Source organism: Haliotis cracherodii, unplaced genomic scaffold (assembly GCF_022045235.1).
Source record: "Haliotis cracherodii isolate W230 unplaced genomic scaffold, xgHalCrac1.p SCAF_13, whole genome shotgun sequence".
Classification (NCBI taxonomy): Eukaryota; Metazoa; Mollusca; class Gastropoda; order Lepetellida; family Haliotidae; genus Haliotis; species Haliotis cracherodii.
Genome location: NW_027266268.1, coordinates 41,542,727 through 41,556,263, shown reverse-complemented (window position 1 = coordinate 41,556,263; position 13,537 = coordinate 41,542,727). Strand labels below are relative to the sequence as shown.

At 47.0% G+C, this 13,537-nt stretch overlaps 1 protein-coding gene across 1 annotated transcript in view; it reads left to right on the top strand.

The window, feature by feature from the left end:
• Positions 1 to 13,537, top strand: part of LOC139459946 (A disintegrin and metalloproteinase with thrombospondin motifs 6-like) — a 67,375-nt gene that overhangs the window by 50,463 nt on the left and 3,375 nt on the right. Inside the window, exons 23-31 of the mRNA XM_071241681.1 lie at positions 466 to 622; positions 1,208 to 1,339; positions 1,863 to 1,960; positions 2,738 to 3,041; positions 3,850 to 4,122; positions 4,774 to 4,929; positions 7,548 to 7,691; positions 12,005 to 12,181; positions 12,600 to 12,779. Coding sequence (XP_071097782.1) covers positions 466 to 622; positions 1,208 to 1,339; positions 1,863 to 1,960; positions 2,738 to 3,041; positions 3,850 to 4,122; positions 4,774 to 4,929; positions 7,548 to 7,691; positions 12,005 to 12,181; positions 12,600 to 12,779 — 1,621 coding nt within the window. The remainder of the gene's footprint in view (positions 1 to 465; positions 623 to 1,207; positions 1,340 to 1,862; positions 1,961 to 2,737; positions 3,042 to 3,849; positions 4,123 to 4,773; positions 4,930 to 7,547; positions 7,692 to 12,004; positions 12,182 to 12,599; positions 12,780 to 13,537) is intronic.

Below are 13,537 nucleotides of genomic sequence, written 5' to 3'. Positions count from 1 at the left end.
CGGTACAAATGCTCTGGCTCAACGTTAGAAACCCGTTAAATGAGTTAGTTTGTCGTCAGACATACGTCTAATACGCCACATACTTTGGATGTATACTTTATACATACGTTAGAAGTAAGATACGCATACGTTATGAATACGTTAGGTGTACAGTACACCTTCAGCCAACTTATGTCGACGTAGATCAGCGTATGGGTAACGTAAATCTGGCGTATGTAAACGTATGTAGAGCGTACCTCTAACGTATGCCTAACATAAGTTCCCATACGCCGAAAAGTTTGTGCATGCACACAAATGTCACACAACGTATACCAGCGTGCTTGTAATGTATGTATACAACTTAGACCTAACTTATCCATAGCGTGTTTCAGCGAACGCCGGCGTTTTGGCAAAACATCTCATACGTCGCCATACGTTCCTGCTACACGTTGTAGTGACAGGGCATTACTTATTGTGTGGTTCCAGTGCTCCAGGACGTGTGGGCGTGGCGTTCAGAAGCGGGAGATTTCCTGTTACAAAGATGCCGAGTCTGTGACAGAGCTTGCATCCAGCCTCTGTCTCCCCGTGCAGAAACCAACACAACACCAGGAATGCATGGACGTGGTGTGTTCTGGAGGAAGCGGTAGGTTCCTAACATATTCAATTTTGGGTTTCATTTCAACTGGTAACCTCATCCCACGCGACATCCCACGTGACTCTTCCTATCCTGACTGCCACCTTGGTGTAGTGGACAGTAGCCCAGCGTGAGCGCACACACACGCACACGTACACACACACTCGCACACACACACGCGCGCACGCACGCACGCGCGCGCACACACACACACACACACAGAAACACGCGCGCACATACACACACACAAACAAACACGCGCGCGCACACACACACAAACATGCACACATACACACACACACAAACACACACACACACACAAACACGCGCGCACACACACAAACACTCGCGCACACACGCACATACACACAAACGCAAGCACACACACGCACACACACCACACACACACAAAAACACACACGCACACACGCACGCACGCACACACACACACACACACAAACACGCGCACACATACACACACACGTACATGCCTCGCAATAAACATGCTCTAATCTTGAACGCACCGTTACACCCTGGATCATCTCATCATGTATGTACCCACACTGTCAGTAACGTGACTTTACATCTCCGCAGACTGTGGCAGCGCCTGCAACGACCCCACCAACTGCGTGGCTTATGGGACGTACGTCTGCCACGCTTACGAGTCCTGGGCCATGACCAACTGTGCTGCCTACTGTGGCTTCTGCTCCAAGACCTGTGACCATGGTAACAAGAACAACAATAAAAAACACATTAAATAACCAAAAAGAAAAAAACAATTTCGGAGGAGTAGGATAGACATTCTGCTAAACTGTCGCCAATTACAACCCAGTAGGCTGGTGGGTAATGAGGGTTACGAGCATAGAGTCGAAGTGATCAGGGCGCTTTGTTTTGTTGTTGGTTAACGCCACAATAATAGTCGGGCCTTATGATGGTGGCCTGTACACAATCGGGATTGGAACAGACAATCCAGTGATTGATATTAAGAGCAAAGATCCACACCGTCGGAATACGATGACTGGTTATCTACCAAACCGCCGATCTGTCCCGTCGCCTCTTCCGGCAAACACTGGTAACTCGGAGCTTATAATGCCCTCGTGCGGGCCTGCTAATGGTTCCCATTACATCTGAAAGGCGCGGATATCAATGACGAGTACACAGCCTGCAGCCATTGTAGCCAGGGGATACCCACTCACTCACTGTATTGCGCCATAGACACGAGTTTCATATTTCGCGCTTTTGTTGACAGGGAACAACACCATCACTGGCAACCTCGACTGCGACGACGCTGTTGACTGTGTGACGTATGGCAGCAACGTGTGTCGATTGTACCAGGAGTGGAGTAAGGTAGGTCGTGGGGAGATAGGCATGATGTTAGCAGGAGTTAGATTACCCTTAGTATCAAGACTCAGTACATGGTATCAAGACTCAGTACATGGTATCAAGACTCAGTCCATGGTATCACGACTCAGTACATGGTATCAAGACTCAGTACATGGTATCAAGACTCAGTCCATGGTATCAAGACTCAGTACATGGTATCAAGACTCAGTACATGGTATCAAGACTCAGTCCATGGTATCAAGACTCAGTACATGGTATCAAGACTCAGTCCATGGTATCAAGACTCAGTACATGGTATCAAGACTCAGTCCATGGTATCACGACTCAGTACATGGTATCAAGACTCAGTACATGGTATCAAGACTCAGTACATGGTATCAAGACTCAGTACATGGTATCAAGACTCAGTCCATGGTATCAAGACTCAGTACATGGTATCGTGACTCAGTACATGGTATCGTGACTCAGTACATGGTATCGTGACTCAGTACATGGTATCAAGACTCAGTCCATGGTATCAAGACTCAGTACATGGTATCAAGACTCAGTCCATGGTATCACGACTCAGTACATGGTATCAAGACTCAGTACATGGTATCAAGACTCAGAACATGGTATCAAGACTCAGTCCATGGTATCAAGACTCAGTACATGGTATCGTGACTCAGTGCATGGTATCAAGACTCAGTCCATGGTATCAAGACTCAGTACATGATATCATAGTAGGAGTAGCTGCTGATGCAGTGTTTCGTGAACTGATGATGACGTGTTTGTCCTCAGACCAACTGCCGTAAGTTCTGCGGCATCTGTAACGGTGTCTGCGAGGATGTTAAGGATTGTTCCACCTACGCCAGCAACATCTGCAGCGAGTACGAGGACTGGAGTCGCGTCAACTGCAGGAAGTTCTGCGGGTTCTGCTTCGGGTCGGTCGTCAGTACTGGTGCCAGCCATGTTGCCTCTACGACCTCTGACCCCACGTGTGTCGACAAGACTGACGACTGCTCTGGGTACGGGAAGGAGATTTGCACGGAGTATCAAGACTGGTCAGCGCACAACTGTCCGCACTTCTGTAACCTGTGCACAGGTAGATAGATATGTGCCTAAAGGTAGAGTTGTGAAGGTTGCTACCCAGACAGTGTACTTAAGTCACAGGCCACTGGCCTGACAGTCGCAGTGTTGATAGACCAGCCGTAATACGTCACTTCATAACCCACGTTATCACGTCACATTGTCACGTGTCGTTCACCGTCACATTCCAATCCTCCCAATCCCCCACCAGTTACACTGTCCCGGCTTACGTACCGTATACATGATAGTCGTAGTTCTTTTCTGCAAGGGGCGGTGGGGGTAACCAAGTGGTTAAAGCGTTCGCTCGTCACGCCGAAGACCCGGATTCGATTCCCCTCTTTGGTACAATGTGTGAAGCCCATTTCTGGTGTCCCCCGCCGTGATATTGCTTGAATATTGCTAAAAGCGGCGTAAAACCATACTCACTCACTGCCTCACTTATCTTCAAACATGATCCTCGGCAATCTGGCCTTCATCAGATCTGAATTGTACGAACCACACCATGACACCGTTCTTCACTGCGACACATTACTCAAACACTCTGCAGCCCTATCGTTGTTTGTAGTTTAGACTTGCACAAGTTTCTAAGGTAGTAATCATTAGGTTGCATCATAAGTTCCAGATTATGTCAATAATAAGAACAGATTATCCCTATAAGAGACTGGAGCCCATATCTAGACTTGTCAATAAGCATAGAATTATTACATATCCATAGACTTAGCCTTGGAGCAAGGCTATTTGTAGGTTGTAGTCTGTGGTCTTGTGTCTGTTGTCTGTAGTCTGTAATCTGTAGTCTGTAGTCTGTAGTGGCACATCTCTGTCAGGTTCCAGCACCTCCAGTGCGGCCACCGTCTCCGCCTTGTGCGTGGACACGGAGAACTGTCTGGCGTTTGGCCGGAGTGTCTGCACCGGATACGTCACGTGGTCCAAGACGCACTGTCCGCGGTTCTGCCGGTTCTGTGGTGATGACGCTACAGCTTCCACGACGTCAGACTCCGCGACGTCAGAGTCCGCGACGTCAGAGGCAGGAACTTCAGAATCGTCATCTTCCGTCAAGCCAATGTCAAGCACGTCAGGGTCAAGTACTTCACAGGATGGTGGGTAAAACAAGTGTTTAGTGTGAATTAAGTCAACGCACAGACGCCCTGTCAGCTGATCCCGAGGCGAGTACGCCATGTCTGTCTCCCCACCCACAACCATGAAGATCCGGGGTAGAATAGGTCTTCAGCAACCGATGCGTGCCACAAAAGGCGACTATGCATGTCGTAAGAGGCGACTAACGGGATCGGGTGGTCAGGCTCGCTGACTTGGTTAATGCATGTCATCGTATCCAAATTGCGTAGATCGATGCTCAGGATGACAGTTACTGGATTGTCTGGTCCAGACTCGATTATTTACATACGACGGCTGGAATAGCTGGAATACTGCTGAGTGCGGCGTGAAACAACAAACAAACAAAACAAACAAAATCACCTGTGGTAAAGACGTCTCATTTACAGCCTTTTTAGGAGTTAGATAATATTTATATTTCAGGCTTGTTGAAATCCTTGTGTGAGGTGAGGTATCATTGTGGTTACAGCTGTTGTTCCTCGCGGTAAAGGTCAAGGTTTGACGCCTCATTTGTGCAAATGTGTGAATGTCTTGGTGTCCCTTCCGTGATATGATTATGATAATTCGAAAAGCTAAGTAAACTCACCCGCTGTTTCACTTACGTATACCAAGCGAATACCTTCCTCCTGCGTGTACAGGCAGCACCCAGACTACACCGGAAACATGGTCGTCTACAGACGGCGCCTGCGCAGACACGTTGACGTGCGCGATGTATGGTGAGAGGGTGTGCACCGACTACCGACCGTGGGCCGTCACCAACTGCCCCAAGTACTGCGGTTTCTGCGGGGGTCAAGGTCAGACTAACAATTAGGGACCCACAGATAAAATGATGAGGATAGAGTGGCATATTGTTGGAGAATTAAAATTTACCAGTTTCAAAACTCGACATTTTCTTCTGTGAAAAGGGTCGACGAACAATTAATATATTCTCACAAAACATTTGTTTCTGCATCCATGACCTGCAGTGAATTCAGTTGTAGCTCACCTGACAGAAAGTCAAGCGAGCTGATGTCGTGGCTCGTCGTCCGTTTTCTGTTTTTCCGTCCATGGTTAAGTTTTCCATTTTTAACATCTCTGAAATTAGAAGGGCTGAAGACCTGACACTTAAAATGAATAATCCCAGTTATTGTGTTTCTAAAACTTGATCACAGAATTCCGACCCGACTTGGTGGCCAAATTGAAAATGTCAATCTGCCTATTACTCGGCCATTTCTGATTGTGACATTTGACATGCAGCAGGTCTGTGAAAAGCAGAATAGCATTTAATCCGATTTCGGTCATATTTGGACCCCAGCTATGTTGCCTGTAAACGTTGCTCACAGAGCTCCAATCTAACCAAGACCTTAACCGCCATCATATCTTCATAATCAGGTGAGCTACATAGCCCTGTGGCTGCCTTTGTTTGGTGAAACCTGAGGGCAGATTATTAGTTCTGTCATGCTACTTCTGGATCAAATTAGTTCTGTCATGCTACTTCTGGATCAAATTAGTTCGGCCATGTTACTTCTAGATCAAATAAGTTCTGTCATGTTATTTCTGGATCAATTAGTTCTGTCATGTTACTTCTGGATCAAATTAGTTCTGTCATGTTTATTCTGGATCAAATTAGGTCTGTCATGTTACTTCTAGATCAAATTAGTTCGGCCATGTTACTTCTAGATCAAATAAGTTCTGTCATGTTACTTCTGGATCAATTAGTTCTGTCATGTTACTTCTGAATCAATTAGTTCTGTCATGTTAATTCTGGATCAAATTAGTTCTGTCATGTTACTTCTGGATCAATTAATTCTGTCATGTTAATTCTGGATCAAATTAGTTCTGTCATATTTATTCTGGATCAAATTAGTTCGGCCATGTTACTTCTGGATCAATTAGTTCTGTCATGTTAATTCTGGATCAAATTAGTTCTGTCATTTTACTTCTGAATCAATTAGTTCTGTCATGTTAATTCTGGATCAAATTAGTTCTGTCATGTTTATTCTGGATCAAATTAGTTCGGCCATGTTACTTCTGGATCAATTAGTTCTGTCATGTTACTTCTGGATCAAATTAGTTCTGTCATGTTTATTCTGGATCAAATTAGGTCTGTCATGTTACTTCTAGATCAAATTAGTTCGGCTATGTTACTTATGGATCAAATTAGTTCTGTCATGTTTAATTCTGGATCAAATTAGTTCTGTCATGTTTATTCTGGATCAAATTAGTTCGGCCATGTTACTTCTAGATCAAATTAGTTCTGTCATGTTACTTCTGAATCAATTAGTTCTGTCATGTTACTTCTGGATCAAATTAGTTCGGCCATGTTACTTCTGAATCAATTAGTTCTGTCATGTTAATTCTGGATCAAATTAGTTCTGTCATGTTACTTCTGAATCACATTAGTTCTGTCATGTTACTTCTGGATCAAATTAGTTCTGTCATGTTACTTCTGGATCAAATTAGTTCTGTCATGTTACTTCTGGATCAAATTAGTTCTGTCATGTTACTTCTGGATCAAATTAGTTCTGTCATGTTACTTCTGAATCAATTAGTTCTGTCATGTTAATTCTGGATCAAATTAGTTCTGTCATGTTACTTCTGAATCACATTAGTTCTGTCATGTTACTTCTGGATCAAATTAGTTCTGTCATGTTTATTCTGGATCAAATTAGTTCGGCCATGTTACTTCTGAATCACATTAGTTCTGTCATGTTACTTCTGGATCAAATTAGTTCTGTCATGTTACTTCTGAATCAAATTAGTTCTGTCATGTTACTTCTGGATCAAATTAGTTCTGTCATGTTACTTCTGAATCACATTAGTTCTGTCATGTTACTTCTGGATCAAATTAGTTCTGTCATGTTTATTCTGGATCAAATTAGTTCGGCCATGTTACTTCTGAATCACATTAGTTCTGTCATGTTACTTCTGGATCAAATTAGTTCTGTCATGTTTATTCTGGATCAAATTAGGTCTGTCATGTTACTTCTAGATCAAATTAGTTCGGCTATGTTACTTATGGATCAAATTAGTTCTTTCATGTTTAATTCTGGATCAAATTGGTTCTATGATGTTACTTCTGGATCAAATTAGTTCTGTCATGTTTAATTCTGGATCAAATTAGTTCTGTCATGTTACTTCTGGATCACATTAGTTCTGTCATGTTACTTCTGGATCACATTAGTTCTGTCATGTTACTTCTGGATCACATTAGTTCTGTCATGTTACTTCTGGATCACATTAGTTCTGTCATGTTACTTCTGGATCACATTAGTACTTCAAAAACACCCCAGCGCCCCCAACAAATATATCCAATGACATATTATTGTTGGACTTCATCTTCCAATTTCGATGTAACCTAATTAATTTTGTTCCTGTTCAAAAGTAAACATCAGTTTTGTATCTTACTAAGTATATCTTCCTCATCATATAGGAACGACGCATGCTGCCTCCTCCTGCATGGACAACACTAACTGCTCCGGCTACGGCACTGACGTGTGCAACAAATACCCCAACTGGGCCTGGCAGCACTGTCCCCGCTTCTGTGGTCTGTGCGCGGACACCATGCCAACGGACGGTAGGTCATTGACTCACAGTTTAAAGGACACCCGTAGGCTGATTCCTGTCATAATTTCATCCATTCATGACACCCGGTGGCTGGTTCCTGTCATAATATCATCCGCCCATGACACCCGGTGGCTGGTTCCTGTCATAATATCATCCACCCATGACACCCGGTGGCTGGTTCCTGTCATAATATCATCCACCCATGACAACCGGAGGCTGGTTCCTGTCATAATGTCATCCATTCAAGAAACCCGGTGGCTGGTTCCTGTCATAATGTCATCCATTCATGACACCCGGTGGCTGGTTCCTGTCATAATGTCATCCATTCATAACACCCGGTGATGGGTCTTGTCTTATCATTCTTCACTGAGAAGGTGGTGGGTCTCTGTTTCCATGACACCCGGTGGTAGATCTTCTTCTAAGATTTTCCTATGCCATTCGGTAGTGGATCGGTTTCTGTGACACCCGAGGGTTGGTCTGATCTCATCGATCTTCACACAGAAGGTTGTAGGTCTCTTCCTAACGTCTCCATGACACCTGGTGGTAGGTCTTCTTCTAAGATTATTCTATGACTTTCTGTGATGGGTCTATTTCTTTGACACCCGGTGACGATTCTGCTTCAATGGCACCCGGTGGTGGGTCTCTTTCTATGTCTTTCAGTGACGGATCTGCTTCAGTGACACCCGGTGGTGGGTCTGTTTGTATGTCTTTCGGCGACGGATCTGCTTCAATGACACCCGGTGGTGGGTCTGTTTGTATGTCTTTCAGTGACGGATCTGCTTCAATGGCACCCGGTGGTGGGTCTGTTTGTATGTCTTTCGGTGATGGATCTGCTTCAATGACATTCGGTTGTGGGTCTGTTTGTATGTCTTTCGGCGACGGATCTGCTTCAATGACATTCGGTTGTGGGTCTGTTTGTATGTCTTTCGGTGACGGATCTGCTTCAATGACATTCGGTTGTGGGTCTGTTTGTATGTCTTTCGGTGACGGATCTGCTTCAATGACATTCGGTTGTGGGTCTGTTTGTATGTCTTTCGGTGACGGTTCTGCTTCAATGACACCCGGTGGTGGGTATGTTTGTATGTCTTTCGGTGATGGATCTGCTTCAATGACATCCAAAAAGTGGGCCGATTTCAATGACACCTGGCAGGCGAAACGTTCTGTGGCAAAGATAATATCCAATATACTTCTCTATTGTAACAGATTCAGTTTACAGGATACATAGTTTACCTTCTAAACACTTCCCTGTCGTTGTCGTGACTACATCGCGCTGTGACCAGTCTGTCCAGTTCATGTAGACCCCATGTTGTCTGTGCGGTGCAGTCTCCCCGTGCGCTGACCACCTGGACAGCTGTGCTGGTTATGGACAACAGGTCTGCTCGGACTATCGGGTGTGGGCCGGGGACAACTGCCGGAAGTACTGCCGGCTCTGTGGAACCACGAAGACGAGACGTGAGTACAGAGGCGACGGTGCTCCCAGGGCCACACGTGAGTACAGTGACCTTCGCTGCCAGGACGAGACGTGAGTACAGTGACGTTTGCTGCCAGGACGAGACGTGAGTACAGTGACGTTTGCTGCCAGGACGAGACGTGAGTAAAGAGATGATGTTTGCTGCCAGGGCGAGACGTGAGTACACTGACGTTTACTGCCAGGACGAGACATGAGTACAGTGACGTTTGCTGCCAGGACGAGACGTGAGTACAGTGACGTTTGCTGCCAGGACGAGACGTGAGTAAAGAGATGATGTTTGCTGCCAGGGCCATACGTGAGTACACTGACGTTTGCTGCCAGGACGAGACGTGAGTAAAGTGACGTTTGCTGCGAGGACGAGATGTGAGTACACTGACGTTTGCTGCCAGGACGAGACATGAGTACAGTGACGTTTGTTGCCAGGACGAGACGTGAGTACAGTGACGTTTGCTGCCAGGACGAGACGTGAGTACAGTGGCGTTTGCTGCCAGGACGAGACGTGAGTACAGTGGCGTTTGCTGCCAGGATGAGACGTGAGTACAGTGACGTTTGCTGCCAGGGCGAGACGTGAGTACAGTGACGTTTGCAGCCAGGACGAGACCTGAGTACACTGACGTTTGCTGCCAGGACGAGACGTGAGTACAGTGACGTTTGCTGCCAGGATGAGACGTGAGTACAGTGACGTTTGCTGCCAGGGCGAGACGTGAGTACACTGACGTTTGCTGCCAGGACGAGATGTGAGTACACTGACGTTTGCTGCCAGGACGAGACATGAGTACACTGACGTTTGCTGCCAGGACGAGACGTGAGTACAGTGACGTTTGCTACCAGGATGAGACGTGAGTACACTGACGTTTGCTGCCAGGACGAGACGTGAGTACACTGACGTTTGCTGCCAGGACGAGACATGAGTACACTGACGTTTGCTGCCAGGACGAGACGTGAGTACACTGACGTTTGCTGCCAGGACGAGACGTGAGTACACTGACGTTTGCTGCCAGGACGAGACGTGAGTACACTGACGTTTGCTGCCAGGATGAGACATGAATACACTGACGTTTGCTGCCAGGGCGAGACGTGAGTACACTGACGTTTGTGGCCAGGACGAGACATGAGTACACTGACGTTTGCTGCCAGGATGAGACATGAATACACTGACGTTTGCTGCCAGGGCGAGACGTGAGTACACTGACGTTTGTGGCCAGGACGAGACGTGAGTACACTGACGTTTGCTGCCAGGACGAGACGTGAGTACACTGACGTTTGCTGCCAGGGCGAGACGTGAGTACAGTGACGTTTGCTGCCAGGATGAGACATGAATACACTGACATTTGCTGCCAGGACGAGACGTGAGTACACTGACGTTTGCTGCCAGGACGAGACGTGAGTACACTGACGTTTGCTGCCAGGACGAGACGTGAGTACAGTGACGTTTGCAGCCAGGCCGAGACGTGAGTACACTGACGTTTGCTGCCAGGGCGAGACGTGAGTACAGTGACGTTTGCTGCCAGGACGAGACGTGAGTACACTGACGTTTGCTGCCAGGGCGAGACGTGAGTACAGTGACGTTTGCAGCCAGGGCGAGACGTGAGTACAGTGACGTTTGCTGCCAGGACGAGACGTGAATACACTGACGTTTGCTGCCAGGACGAGACGTGAGTACAGTGACGTTTGCTGCCAGGGCGAGACGTGAGTACAGTGACGTTTGCTGCCAGGGCGAGACGTGAGTACAGTGACGTTTGCTGCCAGGGCGAGACGTGAGTACACTGACGTTTGCTGCCAGGGCGAGACGTGAGTACAGTGACGTTTGCTGCCAGGACGAGACGTGAGTACAGTGACGTTTGCTGCCAGCGCGAGACGTGAGTACAGTGACGTTTGCTGCCAGGACGAGACGTGAGTACAGTGACGTTTGCTGCCAGGACGAGACGTGAGTACAGTGACGTTTGCTGCCAGGACGAGACGTGAGTAAAGAGATGATGTTTGCTGCGATTTTGGAGGACACTCGTGCATTTGGTGGAAACCGTTGAATGGGACTCCTCCAGTTGCTGCTAAGTTGCTGTTATGTTAAAGATGATTTGTTTTAAACAGAATGCTACCGTGCTGGCATCTCCACAACCCATGGTCATGTTTGCTCATTTAATGGTTGCGTGACACAAAACCAGATCCGTACATCCGTCTTGTTGTATGGTGGAATTCCACCTGCTGGAAAGTTGTTCAGTGAGAAATGCTTAAGAAGCCGCTCATCACAGTGTTGAATGCGAGTATATAGACTGCTGTGACAAAGGTCCACCCCAGCATATTACGTTTTTAATGCCTTTGGAAACTCTTTCGTGTCACGTCGCACATCCCAGGATGTATGGGCTCAAAATAACCTTTCCTTGTACTTGTATCATGGCTTTGCCGTTCAGAAATAGGAATTCTTATACATGTGATTACGCTTGTATAGCGACGTGCATGCTCGTGTGTGTGTGTGTGTGTGTGTGTGTGTGTGTGTCTAAAGCTGCTTGTCTGGGCTGATGGCGATTTATAGTGCTAGCACACTGAGATACCATGGCGCTGTTTAACATGAATACCCAACTCGGACACAGTGTACTCACTTCGAGCCGACCAGTCCTTGTTTTAGCCCCTTAATGCCGAGCGCCGGGCAGGGTAACAACAAGGACCGTATTATAACGTCTTTTGGTATGACACGGCCGGGGATCGAACCCCTGACCTCCCGCTCTCGGGGCAGACGCTCTACTCCAGACCACGGAGGCGGTCGTATATGGCCCGGAAGAATAACGTAAAATAACATTATTTTGGCCTGGACATGTCCTCATCTGTGTCAGCCTGTGTTGTCGGCGTGTTCCCAGGTTCAGCAGATGACGCAGTCCCTCAGCTGTGTAACCGCGTCGTCACGGGGAGCGATGGCGTCATAGACGTCATGGGGAGGCTGCAAGAGAGCACACAGTGCACGTTGACCATAGTGACCCCCCTCGGCACCAGGATCAAGCTGGACGTGGAGGACATGGACATGAAATGTAGCAAAGGTATGGACCACGTCAATACATCCACCAGGGTCCACTTGGACAGAGTGATCTCACCGCTAAGACCATCACAACTCTCATACTGTAACATTGTTGTAGGAATATGTGTTTTGTTTGTTTGTTTGTTGTTGTTACAATATTCCAGCTATATGGCGGAGATGTGTAAATAATCGTGTTTGGATCAGACAATCCAATGATTGACATCACGAGCATCGATCCATGCCTTTGGGATATGATGACATGCATCAACCAAGTCAGTGAGCCTGACTATACAAATACACAAATATATATATGTGCGTGTGCGTTTGCGTGTGCGTGTGCGTGTGCGTGTGTGTGTGCGCGCGTGTATAATATAGACTGCACCTCTAAAGACATGCGCAATATAACGTCAGTCTGTTAAGTCTCTGCTTGTGCACTGAAGGTGATCGCCTGTCCCTCAGAGAAGTGGGCGTGGCCAACACATACCGGCTCTGTGGAAACAATAAAGACAAAGGGTGGACGTCGGAGGGAAGCATCGTCATCCTCGACTTCTACATCGCCAAACAACGCGATGGCGCCAGAATCAGCTACCACAGCATCCCCGGAGACACGCCCTACACCAGTGAGTGAGCTGTGACAAGCTAGGATGTGCTCAGTGACCACTGTCTTCTTTCTGCTTCCTTTGTGGTTAAAGTTGTTCAGGTGATGTTGGTAAAGTTGTTCAGGTGATGTGGGTAAGATTGTTCAGGTGATGTGGGTAAGATTGTTCAGGTGATGTGGGTAAAGTTGTTCAGGTGATGTGGGTAAGATTGTTCAGGTGATGTGGGTAAAGCTGTTCAGGTGATGTGGGTAAGATTGTTCAGGTGATGCGGGTAAAGCTGTTCAGGTGATGTGGGTAAGATTGTTCAGGTGATGCGGGTAAAGCTGTTCAGGTGATGTGGGTAAGATTGTTCAGGTGATGTGGGTAAAGTTAATCAGGTGATGTGGGTAAGATTGTTCAGGTGATGTGGGTAAGATTGTTCAGGTGATGTGGGTAAAGCTGTTCAGGTGATGTGGGTAAAGCTGTTCAGGTGATGCGGCTAAATTGTTCAGGTGATGCGGGTAAAGCTGTTCAGGTGATGTGGGTAAAGCTGTTCAGGTGATGCGGCTAAATTGTTCAGGTGATGCGGGTAAAGCTGTTCAGGTGATGTGGGTAAAGTTGTTCAGGTGATGTGGGTAAAGCTGTTCAGGTGATGTGGGTAAAGCTGTTCAGGTTATGTGGGTAAAGTTGTTCAGGTGATGTGGGTAAAGTTGTTCAGGTGATGCGGGTAAAGTTGTTCAGGTGATGTGGGTAAAGCTGTTCAGGTGATGTGGGTTAAGCTGTTCAGGTGATGTGGGTAA